The sequence below is a fragment of the Equus caballus genome, chromosome 1 (assembly GCF_041296265.1).
Source record: "Equus caballus isolate H_3958 breed thoroughbred chromosome 1, TB-T2T, whole genome shotgun sequence".
NCBI lineage: Eukaryota > Metazoa > Chordata > Mammalia > Perissodactyla > Equidae > Equus > Equus caballus.
The window spans coordinates 53,429,031-53,456,456 of NC_091684.1; the positions used below are offsets into that span (position 1 = coordinate 53,429,031).

Here is a 27,426-nt window from a genome sequence, read left to right on the forward strand (position 1 = left end):
AGTGATACTATTTTTAGAAGGAAGATTTACATGAGCTCGTATTGTTAGCTTTTCAATTCAAACTGCTATTTTAGCTATCCAATACACAGGTTCTTTCAACTGTCCGGATTCCCATTCAAAATTTTCTTGCCGCTCCTTCTTTTGGCAAAACATAAAATCCTTTGTTCTATCAACATCTATTACTGATACTGAAACGTAGCATCAGTAATTTACAAATCTTTGAAAAATAATGCCAATATACGAAGAGTTCCAATTCTAGCAAAGTATGAACACATCATACTTTTCATGGCTATTCTTGAACATCAATTCTGCCCCATAACATTTTAAAACATAACTCCTGAAAACCTACCACAATGATCTCTGGAATAACACCAGCAAAAATCCACCACCTCAACCTCTTCTCTGAATTTTATATCCTTTGCCTTCTTCCTTTAAAGGAAAGGAAGAAAGGACGTGTCTTCAAAGACACTGTTTTTTGCTGACACCTTCTCATGACTATTTTCCCTCCCAGATCCCTTGTACTACCGAGCTTCAGAGTTGGAGTAGCTTCCTCTTTACTATTCACTGTAAAGACCATTCTCCTTCCTTCATCATAGATCCTATTCAATCACTCTCTTCCCCTTCCCTGGTTACATTTTCTCCATAACCTCAATTTCAAATATTTCACTCCTGGAACACCACTTCCTATGTTTCCAGCTCATTATCTCATATTCTGGCTTGACCAATAGCTCAAACACAACCCAGAACCTACAACTTCTCACTATTGTTCTATTAAACTACAGTTCTATTGTAAAATACATCAAAGTAGAAAAGCAATCTGCAAAAAATGCTAATGAAAATTATCTAAGAGTGGTATACTGATGTTTCTTTGTTTTCCTAAATTTTCCAAGAGTAAACACATATACAACTTTTAAAATAACACTAACAGGCTTTTTATTTTGTTTCGTTTCTTGGTGAGGAAGATTAGCCCTGAGCTAACATCCGTTACTAATCTTCTACTTTCTGCCTGTGGAAGACTGTCTCTGAGCTAACATCTGTGCCAATCTTGCTCTGTTTCGTACGTGGGACACTGCTACAATAGGACTTGATGAGCGGTGCATACATCCACACCCGAGATCTGAACCCGCAAACCCTGGGCCACCAAAGCAGAGCATGCCAACTTAACTATCATGCCACCAGACCAGCTCCCTGAAAGTTTTTTTAAAAAATAAAAAAGTTAATGGAAGAAAATTTTGTTGTTAGTGCCATGGAGTCAATTCCGACTCCTAGCGACTCTGTGTAGCAGAGCAGAACCCGGCCTGGTCTTCTTGCACCATCCCCTTATCTTCCGGCTCCACTGCTATTCATAGGATTTTCATGGCCAAATGTTTCCAAGTGAGTGGCCAGGTCCTCCTTGCTAGTCTGTCTTAGTCTGGAAGATCCTACTGGTATTTGAAACACTGGTGGCATAGCTTTCAGCATCACAGCAACACACAGCTGCCACAATATGACAACTGACAAGACGGGTGCGTGGTGTGTTCCCCTGATCAGGAAACAAACCCAGGCCATGCCGGTGACACTATCAAATTTTAAACACTAGACCCAGGAAGAAAATTACCTTTAGATAATTATTCTTATCTTTCTCTCCAATTCAGTTATTTTTCCTTTAAACCATTTCCTAATTTCACTGGCTAAATTTATATTGAGATAGCTAAGAATGGCTTAAATTACTGGTTATTCCTCAGTATCCCTGGGGGATTGGTTCCAGGAATCCCCAGATACTTGAGTTCCTACTCGGCCCTCTGCATCCTTGGGTTCCACATCCACGGACTTGACCAACTGCAGATGGTAAACATAGTAAAGTCCTCCGTCCATATTTGCAGGGGATTGGTTGCAGGAACCCCCAGGGATATCAAAATCCACGGATGCTCAAGTCCCTCATGCTGTATAAAACAACATAATACAGTGAATACTCTCAGCCCTCTGCATCCCTGGATGCAAAACTCGTGGATATATAAGGCCAACTGTACATATCTGTGGTTGGTTGAATCCAGAGATGTGGAACCTGCCGATAGGGAAGGCCAATTGTACACAATGGTAGAAGTGGGAAGAGGATGACAAGGATGTTATGAAAGTCTGCCCAAACTAAAAGACTAGAAAAAACAACAACAACTCAGCCAAATCAACATTTATAACAGGGGCATTAAAACAAATGTAATATTGCTTTTTTAAAAAACCCAACAGTGCCTACTATTTCCCTAAAACAATGTTAACTGTTTCATGAATTCTCTCATTTCGTCATTAGGACATCCCTATAAATTATGTACTGTTAACTTATTTTAAATGAGAAAGCAGGATTAGAGGATTAATTAACTTGCCCAATGCCACATAAATACAAACGATCAAAACTAGAATTTGTATGCAATCTGTCTCCTTTATACAACAATACACAGCATGCAAAACAAAAAAATCTTGCAAAGCAATGATAAAAAATGCATTCATGGCGCTGGCCCAGTGGCGTAGTGGTTAAGTTTGCACACTCCGCTTTGGTGGCCCACGATTCACAGTTCTGGATCCTGGACATGGACCTACACATTGCACACCAAACCATGCTGTGGTGGCATCCCACATACAAAACAGAGGAAGACTGGCAAAGATGTTAACTCAGGGACAATCTTCCTCACCAAAAAAAGAGAAAAAAAGCATTGGCAATGTAACTTTTATTAAATCAAGATGTATATTATTTTCAAGTTTGGAAAATTTCTAGTAATAAAGAATAAAAAATATTTATAATATTGATGATTATGCAAATATATTTAATCTTGGAAAAATATATCCTCTTGTTATTAAACAAATTTTCCTTTGCCTCAAGACTTCAATAAATGAACTTATCTAAAAGTTAAAGAGCTTATCTAAAAGCGCACTGTTAAGTTTCTCATAAAGAACAACTTTCTATACATTTACAGGATCTCTCTAAATCCATTATATTAATGTAGAAGTATCAGAAGTAAGCCTCATTCTTAAGACAGAGAACAATGCTACACAAACACAGAACCATAAATCATAATTACATTGAGGTATAAAGTAAAAACTCTGAGCACTGATACTGAAACTTTTCATTTAATATGCTTTTTAAGGTAAAAGTATTATTTACGTAAATAACTCCTCAACTAATGGAATTTGTTATAGGTCCATCTTCTTAATTTAATGCATCTTTTAAAGACCTAAAAATAAATATGCTAGTTCTAACAAGCAGATTTCATTTCATCGAATGCCTTGAGTAAAACAGTAATTATTACAGCAGACTAAGAAATATCTTTTATTAGAAGAAACTTTTTAATTCTAAAACACAGATTTATAGTTGCTGAGGAAGACTGCTAGTATAAAAAACTAAACCTCTCTAGTAGTAAGGTTAAAAAATTCAATCTATAGAACTCAGTTCTACAGGAGAGGAATAAACGCATTAAATCTCAAAGTTTCACAGGGTGCTTACTATTTGCAGATTTCTGGAATAAGAAATAATATTCAAAGTGACTAATGAGAAAATCTATGACATACTCCATATATTCATATATTTACAAAGTTACATAATCCTATCTTTTATTTTTATAGTAAATTCAAATAATTTCTTTATAGTTACGGTAAAACTACCGCCACTAAAACAAAAACAGAAAACAATATAAAAATACTGTCCTCTAACACTACCTTGGTTCCCTGCTCTAACAGAGGAGAAAAGACTATCTCCTTCCTAACAATAACATCTGCAGACAGACGGACAGTTTCTCAACAAACAAATAAAAATAAAACAATTCGACTTTAAAATACTACTAACTTATAATCCTTAATAAAAAAGACCTAGTAATAAATTATCATTAATATAAATAAAGAGAAAGAAGTAACAGGGCAGGCTTACAAAGAACACTTTTAGTTTTTGTTAAAACATACTTTCCTTCCTTCTTTTAAAAAACTGTCTAGTCCTTTGTATTGGGCAAATGAATGTAATGCGACTGTATGTATAAAACTCATCTGAAAAGAATGTTTTTAGGAATATCTTAATGAATAATGAGCACTGAGAATAATTATTTAAAATCTAAGAAAGACACTGAAAGTCTTAAGTTCAGATGATAAAGTTACATAAGTAATTCCATGGAAGACATTATGAAATGGTATTCAATATTCTACATCATTACCTTCCAGGTCGTATATTACGGTGCAAAGACCATATTCTTTGGAGCCAGAACACTTAGACCTTGAATGATAAAATTTCTTTGACCCTCAGATTTCAATTCGTAAAATAGGGGTAATAATTAATACTTCAGAGGGTGACTGTAAGGATTAAACATGATAATCTAAGAAAAGGACTCAACACAAAGTAACTGACACATATTGGCTTCTCTTTCGTTTTTTTTCTTGACCTAAAGGTACGATGTACTTCATGAAGACCAGAGACAAAACACTTGGCTACAGATTTGACACCATGATCAAGATTGCATTGTTCTGAAATGTTAGAAAGAGGAAGGGCACATAAAATGCAGTTATTCAGAAAAACAGCAAATTTAACTTCAGAAAGAGTCATCCAGAGAAAGTGGCCAATCTCTTCAAAAACAAGAGAGACAGAAACAGAGAGACAGAGAAGACAGACTCACTAATATTTTTAATCTTGCTCTTTATAATCCAATGTCTAAACGATACATTTACTTTTAAGGTAAATTTAATATTTTAACATAAAGAGGTAAAATCTCTTCATATTAAAAAAAAACAAGAAAAATAGAATTTGTTATTGGAATACAGCAGTATGTCTGTATAACTTAGCTTTCAAAAACAAATAAATAGGATTACTGACTAGCAGAGGTGCAAGACATCAAGAAATCCATGAATCCATAGGGGATAAGATGGTAATTTGTGAAGGAGAATAAGTAGAAGCAATAATACTTGTAAATATATAATAGAAATTGCTCATATGGAGAATATTTTCTTAACATTAAATTTTAAAGTGACACAGAGCAGTACACTCTGTGTACACAGAGGTGAAAAAAATAACAACTACGTTCTCACTTATTCTAAGTCTATTTTTTAGGAAATTCAATCCAAAAGTATGAGCTATTGCTATTTACAATATGCTCTCGGGGAAATTTACAATTGTATTTCAATTTAGATAGCAATCCTTATATAAATAATACCATCACATAGCTTTTTAAACTTAAGAAGTTAACATAATACACATATGTACATTCTGTCAATTCATTTTTAACATCTAAATTCTCTCAATTCAACTCTATAAAGTAGACTTTAGGAACATTTTAAGACTGAGAACTCTATGAAGCACAAAGATTAAATGATTTATCCACTATTACATAGTAAACATTTGGCAGAGTGAGAACTCAAACCTGAGTCTACTTTTGTGATACCACACGCAGCAAGAAAAGGAAATACTATTTAACCAACAATGTGAATGGGAGACCAAAAGAGAAAGAGCTAGTGTTTTTAATTGTAGAGATGTGGATAATTCTAAAAAGAAATGGGAGAAGACATTCCCTCTGAAAGTATAAACTCTAATAGGAAAAGTAATATCTTATCCATATTTTATTTTCCAGGGACTGATATACCTTAGGAACTCAATGTCAGTGGACTGAATAAATGAAGGTGATAGTGAGTGAAACAATATGGCCACGTGTAGTTTTCTGACGTTAGATTTTAAAAGGACATATATAAATAATGGAAGGAAGGAAATGTAACTAAGAATGTTTACAAATTAATATCACAAACCTTATAAGAATATTGCCAGAATAAACTAAAGTTTATAAATAATGTAAAAGAAAACCAGACAGGCCCACTGGCTGCATAAATGTAAGAGGATGAACCAAGAAGAAAAAAGAATATTGCATGGGAAAGATGATGTAATGTTAACAGATGCAGAGAGAATAAAGAACTACTCACACCTCCTCTTTTGCATCCATCTTCTCCACCAAGGAGAATTGAGTAGAAAACTGGAAAAGGTAGAAGAAACATAGTTAAAAAGTAAATGAAGTTGAAATAAGAAAAGAAGACAGTAAGAGAATACCTAGCCACTTTTTAAATTAGTTCTTGTCTACAGAGCCTAAATAATCACAGGCCTGAATTAGGCATGCATCTCTAAAGTGCATAATCTATGAAACATCATAAGAAAAGAAATCAATTTCTAAAATGCACTGATTTTGGAAGTGGAGAAGAATTTTTTTAGAAAATCATGTATGAAAGAAACATAGACCCTTTGAGTTTAAAAGGCTCTTGACAATCCATTAACATCGCTCTATATCCAAAGTCCAAAAACTGTTATTTACAAGATGGCTTGTAAGCACTAAAAAAGAAAAAGGTTACATCAAGAGCAATTTTTATTTCACTACAAGTGATCCTAAACTTTTTCTTTATCAATAAATTTCTTCTTTTTAGGTAGGTTTGTGTAACTAATATACTAGATTTTTTAAATTAACACATTATGGGGAAAGATGCTGAAAATATTTTTAGGAATAAAATGAAAAAAATAAGTTCATTAATAATACAGCACAAGTAGCTGCTCAGAGCTAGATAAACCACCATGATTTACAGTATCAAAGAACTAAAGTAAAACTTATTGAATATCTTTAAAAGTAAACCACAGGGCTCTATCCTCACTTTAATCAAGATACTCAGATGACTCAACAAGATTCAAAGTAAAGAAGAATAATTACCATGTTGGATAATAAGATGAAGATTTCAAAAGATTTCAACAGTTTGGAAAAATGAGCAGCATCAACTATATTAAAATAACTGCAATAGCAGTGACAGCTGACTTTGTGAAATAAAGAAGCTTAAGCTAAAGCCAGAATTTGGGAAAGCTGATAAACACTCCAAATTACAACAGAGAAGCCCCCAAAATTTCAAAAATTGGTTGAGGGGAAAGTAAGGCTAATAGGAAGAATGATATTAGTCTTTGTTTAAGCAGCAGCTTAGACCTACAGGTCTCTCTAGGCTCTAGACTAGCAACCGTCTCCTCTCACTTTGACAGAAAAGAAGTTATTTCCCCCTAGAAGAAGGTTATCGGAGGGTCTCTGGATCAGGGAGCACACTAAGGCAAGCAGCAGGCAGAGATTACTATTGAAACAGGAGGATTCTGTGAAAGTTTACAACATAATGAAATATGCTGAGAACCAACCTCCTCCGTCTCCCACTTCCAGTCTTTTTACCTCAATAAGAGACAGGGAAAAGACTGGTAGATTCCTCTGGAAAACCTGAGGAGTTTAAGATAAAAGGCATCTACAAACGTTAGGTATTCCCCAAGGAAATGGCCTGATCTCCAAACAGATAAAACTAGTCAACAAACCCCTCCCACATGCTCAGAGCTCCCAATGTGCTTTTCAAGTGTTGAGCTATTAAATACAAGTAGTCAGAAAGACTCTTCCGATTATTTCATGTCAGGAAAACAGCAAATACAAACAGAGAGACTAGAGTACACATAAAGAAAAAAACGACTGAAAGAAAATAAGAATCTGAAGGGAGAAGAAAATAAAGAAACAAAAAAACCAAGATTAACAGTCTCAATAAGATAAGAAAAACATAATAATCAAAACAGAAACAAGAGGCTATCAAAAAATAACCATTTGGAGAACAAAAAAGTTTTAGGAAATTAAACTGTGATAGCAGAAATGAAAAATGGAACAGAAGGTTTAGAATGCAAAGTTAAAATTTTTCGCAGTAACTAGAACAAAAAGAATACAGGAGAGAAAAAATAATGGTAAAAAGAGAAGCAGCATGGTCCTATATCCTAATACAAAAGTTCCAGAAAAGAGAAAAAGAACACAGACAAGAAGAAATTGAAGAAACAATTCAAGAAAATTTCCCAGAACTGAAACTCAAAGTTTCCAGACTGAAAAGCAACTCCTCAAGAGATAAGCACATGGATAAAAAGAGATGTACATCTAGGAATGTCACTGTGAAATTTCCAAGCACAAGCAAAAGAGAAGACCCCACATGGTTCTTTCACATAAAAGATCAAAAAGCAGAATGCCATGACTTTTCAAACGCAACACCAAAATCTGGAAGACACTGGATCAATGCTTTCAAAATTCTGAGGAAAAATTATTTCTAATCTCTAATCCAGAATTCTATATCCAGTTAGACACAACTCAAATTTGAGGGTAGAATACAGACACTTTCAGACAGACAAGTCATCAAAAAGTGTCCAAATAGGCAGTCCTTTCTAAAGAAATTACTGGAGGATCTATTCCACCAATACAAGAGAATAAACCAAAATATGGAGTCCAGGAACAAAATCCAATAAAAGAGAGGCAAGGGAATCAACAGGATCATGGCACAATAAAATCACGAGAGGCCTGGAGAGTCCAGATATAAAGGCCCCAGGAAAGATCACATAAGGAAGGTAAAACTGACAGGATACCTAATATACATACCTCAATGTACTGAAAGGATTTTACATAACAGAGAGTATTTGATTAAATCAGTGACAAGCACATAGAAAACTGAATAAACGGAGGAAATGCAAGAGAATTAACTCTAAGAAAAATAATTAATAAAATATTTTTCAAGAAATTAAAAGTCAACATTACTAAGTAGTCATGATAATATAAACATCAGGTATCCATCTAACCAAAATTCTATTTTCAACTATAGTGCGCTGCAAGTTCTTACATTTTTATCTACTCTTGATATTTTTGAAACAAAATTTTTAAATGTTCGTTTTTACATTCTCTCTCTCCTCCCTCACACGTTAATTTCAGAACCTCCTAAAGTTTAATAAGAAATATTATTACCAGTTCAAAAGCATGGTCATTGAGGAAACACGTGTAACTGAAACCTTGTTACAAACAAAAACACCATGGACAGAAAAGAAAGCTCTAAGAGGAATGGAACTGTCTCTGGGATGCTTAGCAACATAGTACCAGGAACATAGTAGGTCATCAATAAATATTGTTTGAATAAATGAAAAGAAGAGATCACGTAAGGAACTGTCTTATTCTGTGGAAACATTAAAAGCTCTCATAGCCCTTTTCTGAATGTCCGGAAGCATTGTCAAATATCTATCTGAGAAACCAATGAGTAGTAGGCCTTACATATCCTAATTTGAAACACTTTAACCATTGATAATGACCCCAAAAGGTCATGACATATAACAACATGTTATTTCACCTAGGCACAAATTTAATCACAGGTACTTCACGGCTTTTGTGCAGAATAAATTACTTGTTAAATGAACCTGGTTGAACAAAAAAGCATCCACAGCTCACTCCAACTATGGATGCTTAAATCAACATCTTTTTCCATCTCAACTTAGTCTAACATAAGCTAACATTTGTAAAGTAATAAAATGTACCATCGGGCCGGCCCGGTGGCGCAGCTGTTAAGTTCGCACGTTCCGCTTCTCAGAGGCCCGGGGTTCGCTGGTTCAGATCCCGGGTGGGGACATGGCACTGCTTGGCATGCCATGCTGTGGTAGGTATCCCACATATAAATTAGAGGAAGATGGGCACGGATGTTAGCTCAGGGCCAGGCTTCCTTGGCAAAAAGAGGAGGACTGGCAGTAGTTAGCTCAGGGCTAGTCTTCCTCAAAAAAAAAAAAAAACAAAATAAAATAAAAACAAATAAAATGTACAAAAAAAAAAAAGTTAACAGTGTTTGTAAAGGAAATGAAGAGTGAGTGAAGAGGTATGAAATTGATGGTATTTGTGAATTTGGGGGGCAGTGCAAATACCAAGGGCCACATGAGGAACTGGAGACCTTCCCTAAGTGTCCAAAGACACAAAACTAGCTAATGACAGAACCAGGATGAAAAATTTAGTACTCCCAACTTCCTCTAATAATCTTTCCAATATATTATATTGCCCTTCCATCAGTTAGCACGTTCTTTTTAAAGATAAAAAATATATTGGACCCAAACCAGCAATTTTATATAGATTTTACTATATATTACTTCTATCTCTTATTACAAAACTCTGGTTATCATAGGTTTTTAGACTTGCCCCAGAGAACACTGATCAGACTGTATCACTTTATTTTTTAAAATTTTTTGCTGACGAAGATTCACCCTGAGCTGACATCCACTGTCAATTTCCCTCTTTTTCTATATGAGCTGCTGCCACAGCATGGCCACTGACAGACAAGTGTAGGTAAACCCTTGGGAACTGAACTTGGGCTACCAAAGCACAATGCACTGACCTTAACCATTAGGGCAGTGGTGCTGGCTCCCTTATCACTTCTTTAACGGTCCAGAGTTCTAGTAGAGAAAAGTGAGTCAGAATGAGCCATGTCTTCCAATCTGAAACAATTCCAAGCATTTTCACTACCATTCACTATAAAACCCATGAAGAAAGACAAGTAAATCCTGTTATTAATTAATTAATCCAATGTCCCATTTAAAGAAGTTTCAGATATCAAGATCAAATAGACCATCTTGTTTTCACACTGCCTGCTCAAAATCATGCCACATTTTAGTTTGTTTGCTTGGATTGTAGTTCTCTCCTTTAACTTCTGAGTTTGAGGGATTTCTAACTGCTCTTCTTTTTTCTTCGAAGAGTGAATCCAGCAGATTATATGATCTAATCACTAACATTATATTCATCATATCAACTATTTTAATGGCTTAACAGTGTTCCATTGCAAGTGTATACTAAAATGTATCTATTTGATTCCTTAAGACACTTAGGTTTAAAATTTTTTGACATTCAAATCCTGGCAGGAATATTTGTAACAATCATTTCGTACTTAAAAAGAAGATCCCCATTCAAGTATTCATAACCCTGGATTCTGTTGGTTCCCCACCTGCTACTTAATTATCTCATTTTCTCTCTCTGTACCTATAAAGGAATATTCCCAATCAAAGCCTTGGTTCCAAAATTCTCTTTGGATATTCAGCCCTTCAGAGAAATCACCTTCTCATACTACTTAAACTATTATCTTTATTCTGTCACTTCCCATTCAAAGTCTTCAAAGCAGGTGCTCAAAATATTTTGAAATAATGCTAATGGCTCCCTGACTTGCTTCTCATCAAACATTTAGTTGTTTATTCTCAATGATATGGCTCCATGCTATATGTTTCATCCTCATCTCAAACAATGTAGAAAGGGGGTGGCCCGGTGGCGTGGTGGTCAAGTTCACACGCTCCACTTCAGCTGCCTGGTGTTTGTGGGTTCGGATCCTGGGCACAGACCTACACGTGGCTCATCAAACCATGCTGTGGTGGCATCCCACATACAAAAAATAGAGGAGGACTGGCACAGATGTTAGCTCAGTGGCAATCTCCCTCAAGCAAAAAGAGGAAGACTGGCAACAGATGCTAGCTCAGGGCCAATCTCCCTCACCAAAAAAACAAAAACAAAAAAAACAAAAACAAACCACTAAAAAACAAAAAACCCAAAAACAGCAACAACAAAAAATCACCTTTCCCTAATGAGCTCTCTTTTCACATTCCTTATATACCATGAAAAATATTTCCCATCTTCCCAGTGTAATCCTTGGGAATTGGTTTTTCCCCTAATCATTCTCATTCACTTACATTTTAGTTTGTCTTCACAATCAGCTATACTACTTCATTCACACTCCTCATTACTGTCCTGTGCCTTTTACTGCCAATATCCTACTTCAGGCCTAACTACCTTATGAGATATAATAGAACACCATTGATAAGGAGTATTCTAGGTTCAAATACTGCTCTACAATTTAACAGTTGTGTGAACTTGAGTAAATTATTTAACTTCTCTAATATGCTTCATTTTTCCTTATCTGTGCAAAGGGGTTGATAACAGTATCTACACCTCATATGGTTTTTGTAATGATTAAATGAATTAATATATATATAAGGCACTCAGTAGTCCCTCATACATAGTAAACTCTAAGCCTAAACATTTTATAACTATTTTCTCTGCCTCCAATGACTTTTTTCCTCCAGCTTACCAACTACTGCCAGACTTTCTTAGAACATTTCCTTTCATCACCTCACTTTATTAATGTAAACCACATCATGACTACTTTCTAAATCAAAATCAAGCTTCTAAGTCTCACATTTATACCTCTCCATTACCTAGTCCAGGGGACAGCAAAATATGGCCCACAAACCAACCATTTGTTTTTGTATATAAACTTTCATTGAAACACAGTCACTCTCACTATTTTATGCATTGTCTACGGATGTTTCTTCACTTTGATATCAGAGTCGAGTGGTTGTAACATAGTCTGTAAGACCCACAAAGCATAAAATATTTACTATCTGGTCGTTTACAGAAAACGGTTGCCAATCCATGCCCTAGTTCAATCTCTTATCTTTACTATTCCCTACCTATATTTAGCATGTCTAAAATAGAACTCAGCCTCTTTTTAGATCTTGCTCCTCTCAATTTCCCTCTTTTATTAATATTTAACAAATATTTGAGGCCTTGTTATGTGTCACACACTGCTCTAGTAACTGGGTAAACAGCAGAAGACACACAAAAAAAGCCCCAATTCTCAAAGAGTATATTTTCTTTTGGAGGGTGATAGACCAAAAATAAGAAAGTAAGCATATAAGCATATGTCAGTTGGTGATTAAGTGAAGAAAACAGAGTTTTCAAAGATGACAGAATGAGAGTATGGTGCTATTTTAGATATGATGGCCTTTCTAATGAGGAAACATTTGAATGGTCTTGAATTAGAGATTGAACCACAGGAATAATTTGGGGAAATGCAATCCAGGAAACAGAGGGAACTCAACCTCTCCTCTGTGGGTGTCTCTTTAAATGTGAACTCTAGGTACCTCACTTGACTGACTCTAGTCTCAAATCCTGCTGTCAATGACTTACATCCAGAATACTAATTAAAAAAGAAAAAGATAAACAATCCAATTTTTAAAATGGATTGATCAGGCACTTCCAAAAAGATGATATATATCCAAATAACCAATAAACACATGACAAGGTACTCAACAAATTATTCATCAATGAAATGCAAATTAAAATTGAATCAGACACTATTACACGCCCATGAGGATGGTTAAAATTTCCAAGTGAATACAGCTTTATTCAAAAGTCAAAATCTGGGCCAGCCAGGTGGCGCGGTGGTTAAGTGCGCACATTCCGCTTCTTGGCAGCCTGGGGTTCGCTGGTTCGGATCCCAGGTGAGGACATGGCACCGCTTGGCAAAAGCCATGCTGTGGTAGGCGTCCCACGTATAAAGTTGAGGAAGATGGGCACGAATGTTAGCTCAGGGCCAGTCTTCCTCAGAAAAAAAGAGGAGGATTGGCAGTAGTTAGCTCAGGGCTAATCTTCCTCCAAAAAAAAAAAAAAAAAAAAAATCAAAATCTAGGAACAATCCAAATGCTCATCATTTGGAAAATAGTTAAATAGTGTTGTATTCATACAATGGACTATTACATGACAATAAAAAGAACGAATTTCTGGTAGATGCAATAACACAGATCAATGCATTAGTTCCCTAGAACTGTATTAACAGATTGCCAGAACACTTGGCTTAAAACAACAGAAATTTATTCTCTCACAGTTGTATAAGACAGAAGTCTGAAATCAAGGTGTCAGTCAGGGACATTACTCCCTCTGAAGGTAAGGCAAGATTCTGCTCCTCTAGAGACTTCAGAGAGAAGGTTGCCCTACCAATACCTTGATTTCATACTTCTGGCCTCCAGAACTGTGAGAGAATAAATTTCTGTTGTTTAAGCCACCAAATTTGTGGTGGTATGTTATGGCATTCCTAGAAAACTCATATCATGAATTTCATAGGTGCTATACACAGTTTAAAAGCCACTGCATGATTCCATTTATATGAAGTTCAACAACAGGCAAATCTCATCTACGGTGACAGAATTCAGATACGCGGAACAGAGCAGCAGTATAAACTGAGAAGGGATACCACGGCAAGTATGGCATGTTGGACATATTTCTGTATTTTGATCTGGGTGGTGATTACATGAATAGATAATGTATTCTTTTTTTAAATTAAAGGATAGCGTATATTCTGTGAATATGATATGATTTAACTAAAAGAAATAAGGAAAAACCCCACAACACAGAGAGTACACATATCAAAACAATAGTCACAAAATATTGCTAAATAAATTATTATTGAATGACTCACTAATTCAGAGCTATCTTAAGACTTAAATCTTAATCAGGCAGACTGAAAGATCTAATTTCCACATACCTAGTTCATCTTTCAGTATACGTGTACGTCTATTTATCTTAAAGAAATAACAGGACAATAGGTCAAAGACAAGCACTCTTCAACATGTGGATGTAACAGAAGCGTTTGGACTTTAACAGGTCTGGTGCTGAATACCAAAACAGATTATCTGATTTGTGCTTTGCCATCTAAAATATATGATATTAATAATGAAATAAATTTACCTTTGTTAAATAACACTTTAAAAGTATGAAATAGTCTAGTTTAATATGTCTAGATTTTTAACAATGGGTTTCCTGAGCAGAGAGTTACAAAATAGAGACAGAATCTCATATTGCAGGAAAATTTTATGTAAACAGTGGCAACTTCTGGGAAGGAGGAAATCTTAGATTTACTTAGTAAAGTCTTTGGCTAAACTCCTTTCTGGTAGGAAAAAGGCCCTTTACAGAGGCCTTATGCTAAGCTTTTTTTTTTTTTTTGCTTTTCTAGACACAAAAAAGATATCAGGAGATAAAGAGAATGGCAGAGGCTCTGCCTATGCGAGTGCATGTTAAGAAACGTCAAGAAATCTAAATAAAGCAACCCTTTTCATTTTAGCAGCATTTGAACTTTTCTCCCTGAAATCAGTTAAAAGCTGAATGGAAGACAGTCACAAATTTTTGTGATGAAAATCAGATTATTTCAAGATTAGAAACACTGATAACTCTCAGATCAATGAAGAAAAATAAAAGGTCGATTGATTCTATCTAAATCTGAAAGAGTATCAGAGTAAAGAGTGATCGACAATACTGAAAGACTGAAAAGTACACACTTTTACAAAGACATTTGGATTTCTTAAGATGTGAGCTGAATATTATATATTCTTCTAAAATTATTAATAATTAAGAAAATTTTACCTGAAGTTCTTAGTAAAGAGTTTCTTTCTTTTTTTTGTTTTTTATTTTACACTTTAAAAAGCATACTTGAGAGGCCGGCACAGTGGCGTAGTGGTTAACTTTGCACGCTCCGCTTTGACGGCCTAGGGTTTGCAGGTTCTGATTCTTGCACGGACCCAGCACCAGTCATCAAGCCATGCTGTGGCAGTATCCCACATAAAATAGAGGAAGACTGGCACAGATTTTAGCTCAGCTACAATCTTCCTCAAGCAGTATGGGTATGAGTAAGAACTGACAACAGATGTTAGCTCAGGGCCAATCTTCCATACACACACAAAAAGCATACTTGACTATGTGTTACATTTTCTGATTTAGAAATTTCAATTTAGAGATCTCAATTTAGAGTCTAACCAGATCACCTAAGACTAGAGCTTCTTTCCTCACGGCTCTCATAAAGTGAGCACCCTGCCCAAAAGATGAGTGTGATTCTATATTTAGAGATACAAGAAGGATACAAATGCAAGAAAATCACTTTATCTAATACACACACACAAAATTATTCCAACGTTGAAAGAAAAAAGCCAGCTGTTTACATGAATTGAAAAGCAAAACATTAGTCTTCCCAAAAAGGCTTTAAGAGTGAACTTGATTAGATGCATTTTTCCCTGCTGCTGCCCACTCCACAGCCTAATCCCCTCTTAATATACAACTCTCCATTCCACCAGTTTTGAAAATGAGTAAATATAGCAGCATGGGTATGAGTAAGAATATGGCTACTTATCAAATCTCACTTAAGAGCATAATTTTTCATCATATAAAGTGACTTCACTAAACATTGAATATCAGTATGTAATATCATAGGTATTAAAGACAGAAACACTTTACTAAAATTTTACCTATAAATTTTACTCTTATCTGTTATATATATATATTTGAAAACCACCAGTTTGCTATATTATATAACCTTTCCCACCTAAAATAAAAATGTGACTTTTATCAGAAGGCACCAATATGAAAAGTTACCATAATGTGCTAACATTACTGAAGAAATAATTATATTGTTTTCTTTAAAGCTTTTATATACAAACGTATGAAATGAACTTTCATTTACAGGGCAATTGATATTAGCCATTAGTTTGCTTCATGTGGATTCAGCAAAACTAAGCACAGATATTTGATTTTGTTTTTAAAGCATTTATTTTTCCTTTTCCCCCCCAAAGCACCCCCAGTACACAGTTGTATATTTTTAGTTGTGGGTCCTTCTAGTTGCGGCATGTGGGATGCCACCTCAGCATGGCTTGATGAGCAGTGCCATGTACGCACCCAGGATCTGAACTGGCGAAACCCTGGGCCACTGAAGCGGAGTGTGCAAACTTAACCACTCAGCCAGAGGTCCAGCCCCAGATGTTTGATTTTTTAAATAGTGGTTTAGCACAGTTATTCTTGGAAATCCTAATGCTGAATCTATGACTTTAAAAAAACACCTTTTGGGCAAGCCCCATGGCCTAGTGGTTAAATTCAGGGTGCTCCACTCTGGCAGCCCTGGTTCAGTTCCCAGACACAGACCTACACCACTCATCAGCAGCTATGCTATGGTGGCAACCCACATACAAATTAGAGGAAGAATGGCACAGATGTTAGCTTGGGGCAAATCTTACTCAAGAAAAACAAAAGAGGAAGATTGGCAACAGATGTTAGCTGAGGGTGAATCTTCCTCAGCAAAAAAAAAAAGAACCTTTTATTTTTTTAAGGTGACATATAAGTGCATACCAACACTAACTACAAATCATAATCCTTTATTTACAAGAACTAATTCAATATATAAACCTAAGGCATACAAAATTGTTATAAAATCGTAAAGTGGAACTATATAAGATTATATTCCTTAAACTTTCCTTAAAATAAAGTCTTTTTTTCCACATCTAACACAATGAAAAGAAACTGCAATGCCCTACAGAACAGGAGCACCTGCAGGAAAAGATCCAGTCTGGCAACTCTCGGTATTATCAATTCATCACTTGATTCTCAGACATCAAGGCAATCCTTCTCTCTCTTCCTGTACACTCAATCGATGAAACGGAAGAAAACAGAGCTTAGAGTGTTCATGCAAAACTCCACAACTACACAGCTGAACCTCTTACATCCTCTAAAAAATACTGTCCTTCAGAGAACAGTCATTAACACACATTCATGCAGCATCCTGTTCCTAGCTAAGAGTTCCAGATAGGATAACTGCTCTGTGACACATTTACTGTCTATAAAAAAAAGTCTGTGTTGATACTTACAATTAAATAAGACTAAATAAGATGTTTACAACTAAATAAGAACACTAAAATAAGAGAAACCTGCAATGTTTAAACTGCACACACACAAAAAACACAGCCAAATGGGGAAAAATAAAACGTTATTTCAATCCTTAATGACAATTAATTTCAGAGGCAAAAGTATTTTAAATGACAAAGTAAAATATTATTCACTCAACAATCAGCTTTTATTTTATTTTTACTTTTTTTTCACAGGTGGACATTAAGAAAATTAGCTGAACTGCAATCCATGATTGATTTGGGAAAAATAATCTACCTCACTTTGTGAATATTTTTCAATGGTGTTCTGAATATTTTAGAAAGCTTTTAATATTATGAAAAGGAGTTTAAAATTTCTTTGGCATTTTACTAAACCAGTAAAGGCCTGTCAAATAACAAGGACAAAACTGTCTAGTTGGCTGATCATGCTGTGCTGGCAATTTCTCAAACATCTGCAAAAAGGTCAGATTTCCATTGCATGGAACCAATCAATGGAACTACACAATTCTCCTACCACTGTAACAAGCTAAACGAAGAACACTATTTTACGTAAGTAATGAAACATAACCTTAGCTTTGTAATAAATTGCAGCAAAGTCCATCCCTTTCTCATCACAGAATTCAAACATTTAAAAAATGATAAAATTCTCTTTGCATTTTATTCTAATTGTATTTATTATATCCACAAAATGAGTATATAAAATTTTACTTTCCATTTGGTAAAAATTACATAATTGACTTTTAAATTTCACACTCCAAAAAAGTGCTATTATGTCCAAATGAAATTTTAAGGATAATTTTAACATCAAAGCAAATATTTATAAGTATGATTTGTTTTTATAAGTACAAAAATTTTAATAGTAGGCCACTTAATTCAATGAGAATGATTCATTTTGCAACTAATTCACATTAGTAGATGATTGAGTTTACAAGAAGCTATGTTGTTAAAACTAAACATGTCAAAGGAACATTCAGATTTTTCTATACATTAGAGACTGATGTCACCTACTTTGAAAAAGTTTTTGACCCAAATCATCTTGAACACATTCCATACTCTAACAACTCTGAGAATTTGATCAATTATCTAAACAAGTAACGAAACACAATAGATTATCAAAGGATTATAGTTAAATATTACAAGAAGTATTTTCAATATACTCATATAGACAAAATACTACCTTACTGGGTCTTCTGTTTTAAGAGCAGAAAATTTAAGCTGAATTTAGAAGTTAGAGTACTTTTCCCTTCAAAGTACCACTCTATGTATTAAGTACTTGAACTGCTGCCAACATTCTGATAAACAGATCGTAGCTATAAAAGTGATGATAAATATAAAAAATGTGCCCTTTTATATAAGCCTGCCCAATTAAGACAGGACAGTTTAAAATCTTACATTAAAACACTTTTCCAAAAGGACCTCAGAAAATTAGTCAGCAAACTTTAAATGATCAAGTGACTACATGAAGCTTTTGTCAAAAGTTTAATGTCAACATTTTTATGTAACATAGGAATCTTCTCTCATTTAAAAATGTTAAAGTTACTAGGAAATAAATGGATCATAAAACTCTATCTGCAATTATGCCATATACTAAGGATCTTCCATCATATTGTAGATGTAAATTATTTCCTACCAAACAATGAAAACTAGAGAACCTACTTTTAATGAGCCTATTGTTAAGAAAACCTGGGTCCTAAATAATCCAATTCTTCAACAAAACAACTGAAATAAGCCACATATTGTCAAGTTAGAACCATATCATTTTCCTGTGCAATATCGACAAGTTTTTTCATTTTACAATGAACTCAACTATTTAAATTATAATTTGCTCTAATAACCTTCATTACTTTATACATGCTTACAATTTAATTCTAAAGAAAGACTAAGCTTGGAACTACATTGAACATTTTCCAAGAATATTATCATCATTGAAAGATAACGAGTTCCCAGGTAATACTGACGTTACTGGCATGGGGATCTCACTTTGAAAATTACCATACTAGAGGATACATGTGACATGCATCCTGACAAAATATCTAATTTATCCTGCAAACAGTTTTCACATTAATCTTCCTTTAACAACACCCAAGAAGCACTAAATGGTTGTTCAGAAATCTCTCCATCATTTTCCACTGCCAAAAGCATAACATCCAAATTTATTAAGACTAGTATTGGGGTTGGGCCTGTGGCTGAGTGGTTGAATTTGCACGCTCCACTCCAGTGGCCTGGGGTTCACCATTTTGGATCCTGGACACAGACCTACATACTGTTCATCCAGTCATGCTGTGGCGGCATTCCACACAGAAGAACTAGAATGGCTTACAACTAGGATATACAAATATGGACTGGGACTCTGGGGAGGAGGAAAAAAAGAGGAAGATTGGAAACACATGTTAGCTCAAGGCCAATCTTCCTCACACACACAAAAAAAGCATACCTTAAAAAAAAAAAAGACTAGTATTGAAGGTATTGCAAGAAATAAAACCATTAGACTATTAGTCTCATTTTTCTTTGATGGCTCAAGGGAAAGTCTGTCTACATAGTATTTTTTAAAGCCATACTAAAACCACTAAATATTCTCTATGTACTTAGGTATCAGACACTGCCAGGAGCTGAGTTACAAACAGTAAAAGCTACCTCTACCTAAAGGACATATATGTAAACAAATAATCAAAATACCATGCAGGAGTTTCTGCTTCCTTATAATTCACACCACCATCACCATCTCTCTGACAATTAAAAATCTAGATGAAATATATCTCACATTTGGTTTTTTTAAAGCCAAGGGCTAACAAGATACAGAGGAATTATTGAGCCAAGAACCTGAAGAGGTGAAACACCCAAAGATAAATAAAGCACTGTCAGCTACTTTTGCCCTGAGGTTGAAAGGCCAAGCAACACAAAAGATGCAAACTTATGTGGTAGCCTCCTGAAGCTAGATATAACAAAGTCCAAATCTAGGGACCACCAAAGGTAAGGACCATAGTAACCCCTCTAATTGGATCAGAACCCTGAAAGGCTATATCCTAGGAGCAAGAGTGACTCAGAATTCAGTCACTTCGTTCACGATCTGAAGCCCATCAAGGTAGCTCAGAAAAATCTCAACTTGACAGAATAAGATAATTAATCAGACTATTCCCATCATCAGGCACCTGGAAGAACTAAAGACAAATTCACTATAGAAAAAGATACTATCTTCCTAGGCTTAAAGTTATTTCTACAACTGTTTCAAACAAAGAGGCCGGCACACAACCAAAGACAACCAAGTACACAAGAAGGTAACATTAAGAAAAACCAGCAGAATCAATGACCAACAAAAATCACTTACAAGTATCCCTGTAAAACCAAATGCCAACAAACATACTACATATCAAAACTTGTAGAATGCAGCTAAAAAATTGCCAAGACGGAAACTGAAAGGCTTAAATATATATATTTAAAAAGAAGGCTGGGAAATAATGAGCTAAGAATCTACCTCAAGAAATTTTAAAGAGAAGCACAAAATAGATAAATTCTAGGAAAGGAGAAGGAAGGAAAATAAAGATCAGAATAGAAATTAATAGAGTACCAAATAAACATTCCATAAAAGCTGACAAAACCAAAATTTGCATTTTTATGAGATTAATGAAACCGATAAACCCCTGCTGAGACTAGTAGGAAAAAAGAAAAAGGTAGACACAAATAACCAATAATAAGAATGAAAAAGAGGACATCAAAGCAGATCCTCCAGATCTTGCTTAGAGATGCAAACTTAGATGGCAAAACTATACAGCAAAGCAAGAAAAACTATTGCCAAAAAAATCAGGATAGCAACTATCCACAAGTAAAAGAAAAGAGGTCAAGAGAACCTCAAATTTGTAGCCAAGTCGGACAGTAGTTATAGTAACATGGGAACCTACTACCTGCAATTGGCATCTGAAGCAGGGGTGAGGGTGGGGCCAGTCTTAGAGGACTGAGCCCTTAACCTGTGGGATCTAATACTATCCCAGGCATAGTGTTAAATTGTAATTGACTCAGAAGATGTCACAGAGAATTGCTTGATGTGGGGGAAAACTTCCACACATCTGACAACCGGAAGTGTCAGAATTGAAGTGTTCTATAAAAAGAGAGACACAGGAAAGAAACACACAATAGGGAAAAACTGAGTTTTCCCCTACATACGAAGGAAAAATCTGAGTTTTTCCTTTAGTACAGTGACATAAAAACCATTATCTTGAATAATCTAGATCTATTATTTCAAAGCTGAAAAATCACAATAACAAAGATACTAAGATTTCTTAAGAAAAAGCGCAGGTATAAACTGATCACCAAGAACAAACTCTATCTAAGCACTTGAGATTTTACTCAGAGAAGTAAAAGTGACAATGGATTTGGGGGCAGTATAAAACCACATTCAAATCTGCAACAGAACATCAAGAAATATTGTTCAGAATTGAATGTAACCAATAAGTGATTTAGAAATCCATTTGCCACTATTTCCCATGCTGAAACATTCAATCCTTTAAGCTTCTTACTTATCACTTTGAAAATATCTTCACTGAGAATCTTTCCATAATTTGTACTCTATAGAAAACTTGAACACCCAGAACTATATGACTAAACGCTTATTGCCAGATGACCTACAATCGTAATTTTATAGGCAAAATGAACAAATATAAACAATACATTCTCTTTTAACTGACATGAAATTACTGTTCATCCATGTTTAAATTATGTAAAATTTTAAAACTAATTTTTGGCAGTTGGGTATACAGAGGATGCCAGAAATCAGAAATTTTTGAGTGAATTTTAAAATAGAGTATACAATTCAGTGGTAATTTAGATCTTAGGAGAGGAAAAGTCTCCTATATAACCTAAAAAGAACTAACAATGAGTGATGAAACTGTTTCAGTGATTTCTCCAAACAATATATAAATTACAAATTACTTAACCAATAAAATCTTAGTCAAAGTTGATAAAATACAGATATGAGTGAATACTCTGCAATGCCCCTCAAATGAAATTTATTCTACATGAGTGTTTGGTAAACTTACAAAAACCTCAATTCACAAGGAAAAAGAATTAACAGGTTGTATACAGTGAATGTTTTTCTTTTTACCACTAGTTTTAGAAAAGCCTTACTTTGAGAATCTAATTTAAGAGGATTTTTTTCCAAAAGAGAAAAAATTTAGAAATTAGCAATGTTCTTGGAACTGCCCCAAATTCTAATTTGACCAGTTAAAAATATTATGATTTATTATCAACTATGTAACTACAAATCAGATGTTTTAATATCCCCTTTGAAAGTACATAGATTTAAAAATAACTTTAAAACATCATGGTTAAAAATAAGCATCATGGTTAATGGTACAGTTTACCACGTATGTAATACCAGCCCCACTGAATTATCATTTGTCATCTCTAAGTCATTAAAACATGTTAAGACAGTTGGTCAATTACTTTATCAAAAACTATAGATTTTAAGAAAGGACTCATATCGGGGGGGGGGAATAGTCACAATGAAAACATTATTCTTTTCATACCAAAGGAAATCAAGTATTTGGGGGGGAAATTCCCATATGCAAATATATATACTTTACCTACTAAAAATACTCTAACTATGATTTCAATAATTACAAAATTTTATTAGAGTAACAAAAGTTTTATTTCCTAAAGTTAATTTAGATATTATTGATAAAAAAGGCAAATTAAATAAGTCTGATTACATCTGAAATCTGATTTCAAATAAAAGATTTCACACAGATTGCAAAAGATTAATTCGTTAGAAAGTATTCTCTGCTCGTTGAAAAGTAGAAATAGTGTACTGACAGATCAAAGAAACAATACGAGTATTTTTAAAGTTCTAGTCCTTAGCACTCCTTTCCTAATAAAGTAAGAACTAAATTTTTCCTACACAAAGGAAAAGTTTTGGAATAGACCAGAAACTTTCCAATGATTATAAAGCAGAGATATGTGTTGGAATGAAACTATTCTCTACCTAAAGTTACAACTGATCATGATTGTCTCACCAGTAACTCTGGAAACAAAACATGAAAAGAAATTAAGAAAAATCAAGAGAAGAGAAAGGGAAACAAGAAGGGCAAGAAAATTCAAAAATGCAAATTATTGACTACCATATATCTTAACTTTTCCTTATCCTTGGCTTTTAAATATTCCCAAACCAGTAATTATTATCACATTCTTTTTATTTAAACCTCACAATCTAACAGGAAGAAAAATCTTTATTAGTCAGGATAGGCTAGGTTACAAAGCTGTACCAAAGAGCCTTGGTAGCTTAAAATAAAATTTACTACTTGTTCATGCTCGATGTCCATTACTGGTGACAGGAGGGTGTTATTCCTCATTCCTACTGAGGGACCCAAGGTGACTGGAACAAGCATCATTTCAAAATGTTACCAGTCATGATCCAAGAATGGGTAAAAAGAAAAAGACAGGTTTGCAGGATCTCAAACTGGAATTTAAATACTGTAGCATTATAATAAAACACACTTATTTTCTTTCATACATCATTTTTTGTCGCAACTTACTCACTGGCCAGAATTAGTCACATATTCAAAGGTAAGGCAAGGAAATAAGAACATGCAATCTTGTCATGTGCCTGGGAAGGATGAGAACAAAAAATATTTGGTAAGCAGTATTAATAACCAACACAGAGGCTTTCTGTTCGAAGACAAAATTCAAACTTGCCTGCCAGGAAACTGTCATAAGCGAGGATCTTTATTGTTCTAGAAATGTCTAGAACTTCACCAGTTGAGAAGGCAGCACCCTGGTATCTCCAATTAATAGGATGACTCAACACAATAACAAGTAAAAAGACATGCAAAAAAGATTATCTTTCTTCATCTCTGTGCCTCTTAATTATTAAAGCTCTGTATTATTTAACTTAAAAATAATATGTATGGCTCCAAACTCTCCAGGTGAATGCCTCAACAGCATTTAAATTAAGCTATTCTCCACTTCCTCTCAAAGAGGCCATGTATACATTCAACAAACATATTCAAAGTTTCTATTAGAAGTTACTTGCTACCCTAGTCATTGGATATAAACAGATAACACCTCAGGACTAAAAAAAACCCATTCCACTCCTTAATATCCAGATTCAATGGTAAGAATAAAAATCATGTTTTTCCATAGCATAACTACTTCCAAAAATGTTTTTTTAAAAAGTTGTGATGTCAAAACAATTGGATGGGAAAAAGAATAGTCTCTTCAACAAATAGAGCTGGGAGAAATAGATTTCTAAATACAAAAGAATGAAGTTGGATTCTTACCTAACATAAAAAAATTTACTGAAAATAAGATATCTAGGGGCCAGCCTGGTGGCGCAGCGGTTAAGTGCGCACCGTTCCACTTCTCGGCAGCCTGGGGTTTGTTTGCTGGTTCAGATCCCGGGTGCGGACACGGCACCGCTTGACACGCCATGCTGTGGTAGGCATCCCACATATAAAATAAAGGAAGATGGGTATGGATGTTAGCTCAGGGCCAGTCTTCCTCAGAAAAAAGAGGAGGATTGGCAGTAGTTAGCTCAGGGCTAATCTTCCTCAAAACAAACAAACAAACAAACAAACAAACAAACAAGATATCTAAGTGTAAGACATAAAACTATAAAACTCCTATAAGAAAACACAGGAGAAAAAAATCTTTGTGACCTTGGATTAGGCAGTAATTTCTTAGATATGACACCAGAAGCAGAAGTAAAGTAAGAAAAAATAGATAAAATAAGCTTCATCAAAACTAAAAGCTTTCATGCTTCAAAGGACATTATAAACAAAGTGAAAAGATAAGCCACAGACCTGGAGAAAGTATTTGCAAATCATTATCTGATAAGAAATTTGTACTAGTAACATACTACAACATGGATAAATCTTGAGAACATTATGCTAAGTAAAAGAAGACAAGCACAAAAAGTATACGGCTGGTTTATATAAAATGTCTAGAATAGACATATCCACACAGACAGAAAGCAGCTTAGTGGGTGACAGGGGCTGTGATTCGGGACAAGATAGGATGTAATGGGGAGTGGCTACTAATGTGTATGGGGTTTTTTGGGTGGTGATGAAAGTGTTCTAAAATTAGATCGTGCTCATGGCTGCACAACTCTGTGATATACTAAAAACCACTGAAGTGTACACTTTAAAAGAGTGAATTTTGTTACGTATCTCTCAATAAAGCTATTTATTTTTTTTAAAGAGTAGTTGTACCCTGATTTTGAAAACATGATAATGACATAAAGCCTATATTAGGTAAGTCACAGCAAAACTAACATGGAGGGAGCGATGTCAGCATCAGGTGGTGTGAGTTATTCCCTTCATCTCTGACCTCTATGCTACAACCAGTAGGACATCCACAGACCAAAAGATGATCCTGTGTGCAGCACATCAGGGCATCTGAGAAACCAATACATCTGAACATTGAAGGTGGATGGACTGGACTTCGTGGAGGTGGCAGAACCAAGGGATCAGTAGCAGTTCCTGAGACCAAAGGCTTCAGGAACTGTGCCAGTGTTCGCAATCAGAGGTTCCAGGAACTACAGCAGCACTCACAACCCAGGCCGATCCCACTCCCCCAGCAGCAGTGGCAGTGCCTGCTACCCCAGCCCTCCTGGCAGCAGGGGCTGTGTCCAAGACCCCAGTGTCCCTGGAAGTGGTGCCAGCGACCTGAGATCCCAAAGTCCAAGAGACCAGAGACTCTAGAAACTGCAGCAGCAATGGCAACCCAGCCCCATCCCCTCCCACAGCAGCAGCAGTGGCACCTGCAACCCTAGCCATCTCAACAGTAGGGACTGCACTGAAGACCCCGGTACAACCAGCAGTGGCAGTGGCACCTGCAATCTGAATCTCAAGGAACCACAGCAGAGCCAGTAACTCCAGCCCAACAAGCAGGGGTGGCGACGCCTGGAAGCCCAGTTTCCCCAGCATCAGCAGTGCCAGCACCTCCACAATACTCAGTACCAGCAGCAAAGGCAGCACACATGACACTGGCTCCTGGCCACAGCAGCACCCAAGGTCACAGAGAGCTCAACAGCAGTGGTGGCAGCAAAGCCTATGAACCTGGACCAACCAGCCACAGCAGCTCCCATAAGCGGCTATCATAACCCCCCTATCAGCGGCAGCAGCACCTGTGAACCCGAAAACCCCGGGCACAGTAGTGGTACCCATGACCCTGGCTTCCACCCCACCCCTTCCCTCCCCCAAGTGTGGTGGTGGAACCCACGACCCAGGTGACCCAGAAAACAGCAGGGGCACTCACCATCCCAGTGACCCCAGTGGCAACGCCCAGAACCGCAGAGACACCACAAGTAGAAAGGCACCAGCAACGGCACAGGTAACAAGCAGCAACAACAAGAGCACCAAAGACACCTCCAGCAAAGGCAGTAGAGGGTGGAAAGTTCTAGGTCTTAAATATAACAGAGACAGCTCAGAATCAAAGTAAACAAAGTCTTACCTAAATAAGAAAGGTGTTCACTACTACAAATGCACTGGTAGAGGAACAACTTATAAAAACAGCATGAAAAATTAGGGTATCACACACAAAAATGACAAATTCTCCAGAAACCAAACTTGAAGTCATGGAAGACTGTGATCTAACTGATAGAGAATTCAAAAGAGCTGTCAGGAAGAAACTCAATGAGCTACAAGAAAACTCAGAAAGACAATTCAATGTGTTCAGGAATAAAATTAATGACCAGAAGGAGTACTTTACCAAAGAGATTGAAACTTAATGAAAGAACCAAGAAGAAATTCTGGAGGTGAAGAACTCAACAAATGAGATTAAGAATAAAGTGGAAACCACTGGAAAAAGAGGAGACCATATAGATGAGAGAAATACCAAGCTCAAAGATACAAATCTGGAAATAATTCAGGTGGAAGACGAGAGAGCACTAAGGTTTTTTAGAAATGAAGAAACTCCATGAGAAACACCTGACTCAACATAAAAATAATGAATATCTGAGAAGAAGGAGAGAGAAAGGAGAAAACAGTTTATTTAAAAAAACAGTAGCTGACAATTTCCCAAACTGGGAGAAAAATCTGGATATACAAAAGTCCATAAAGTTCTAATAGAAAACCTAATTATCTTACTGCAAAAAGACCTTCTCCAAGACACACTATAAAAAAAACTGTCAAGTGTCAATGACA

General features: G+C 35.6%; 1 protein-coding gene across 6 annotated transcripts in view; it reads right to left on the reverse strand.

Moving 5' to 3' along the window:
- JMJD1C (jumonji domain containing 1C) overlaps positions 1 to 27,426 on the reverse strand; it is a 346,762-nt gene that overhangs the window by 195,672 nt on the left and 123,664 nt on the right. For 2 of the 6 annotated variants that reach the window (XR_011422710.1, XM_070225674.1), the window contains exon 2: positions 5,919 to 5,966. The exons of the other annotated variants lie outside the window; for them this stretch is intronic. Coding sequence is in view for 1 of the 2 variants with exons in the window: in XM_070225674.1 (XP_070081775.1) it covers positions 5,919 to 5,966 (48 nt within the window). In the remaining variant the exon portion in view is untranslated. The remainder of the gene's footprint in view (positions 1 to 5,918; positions 5,967 to 27,426) is intronic. 6 annotated transcript variants of the gene reach the window in all.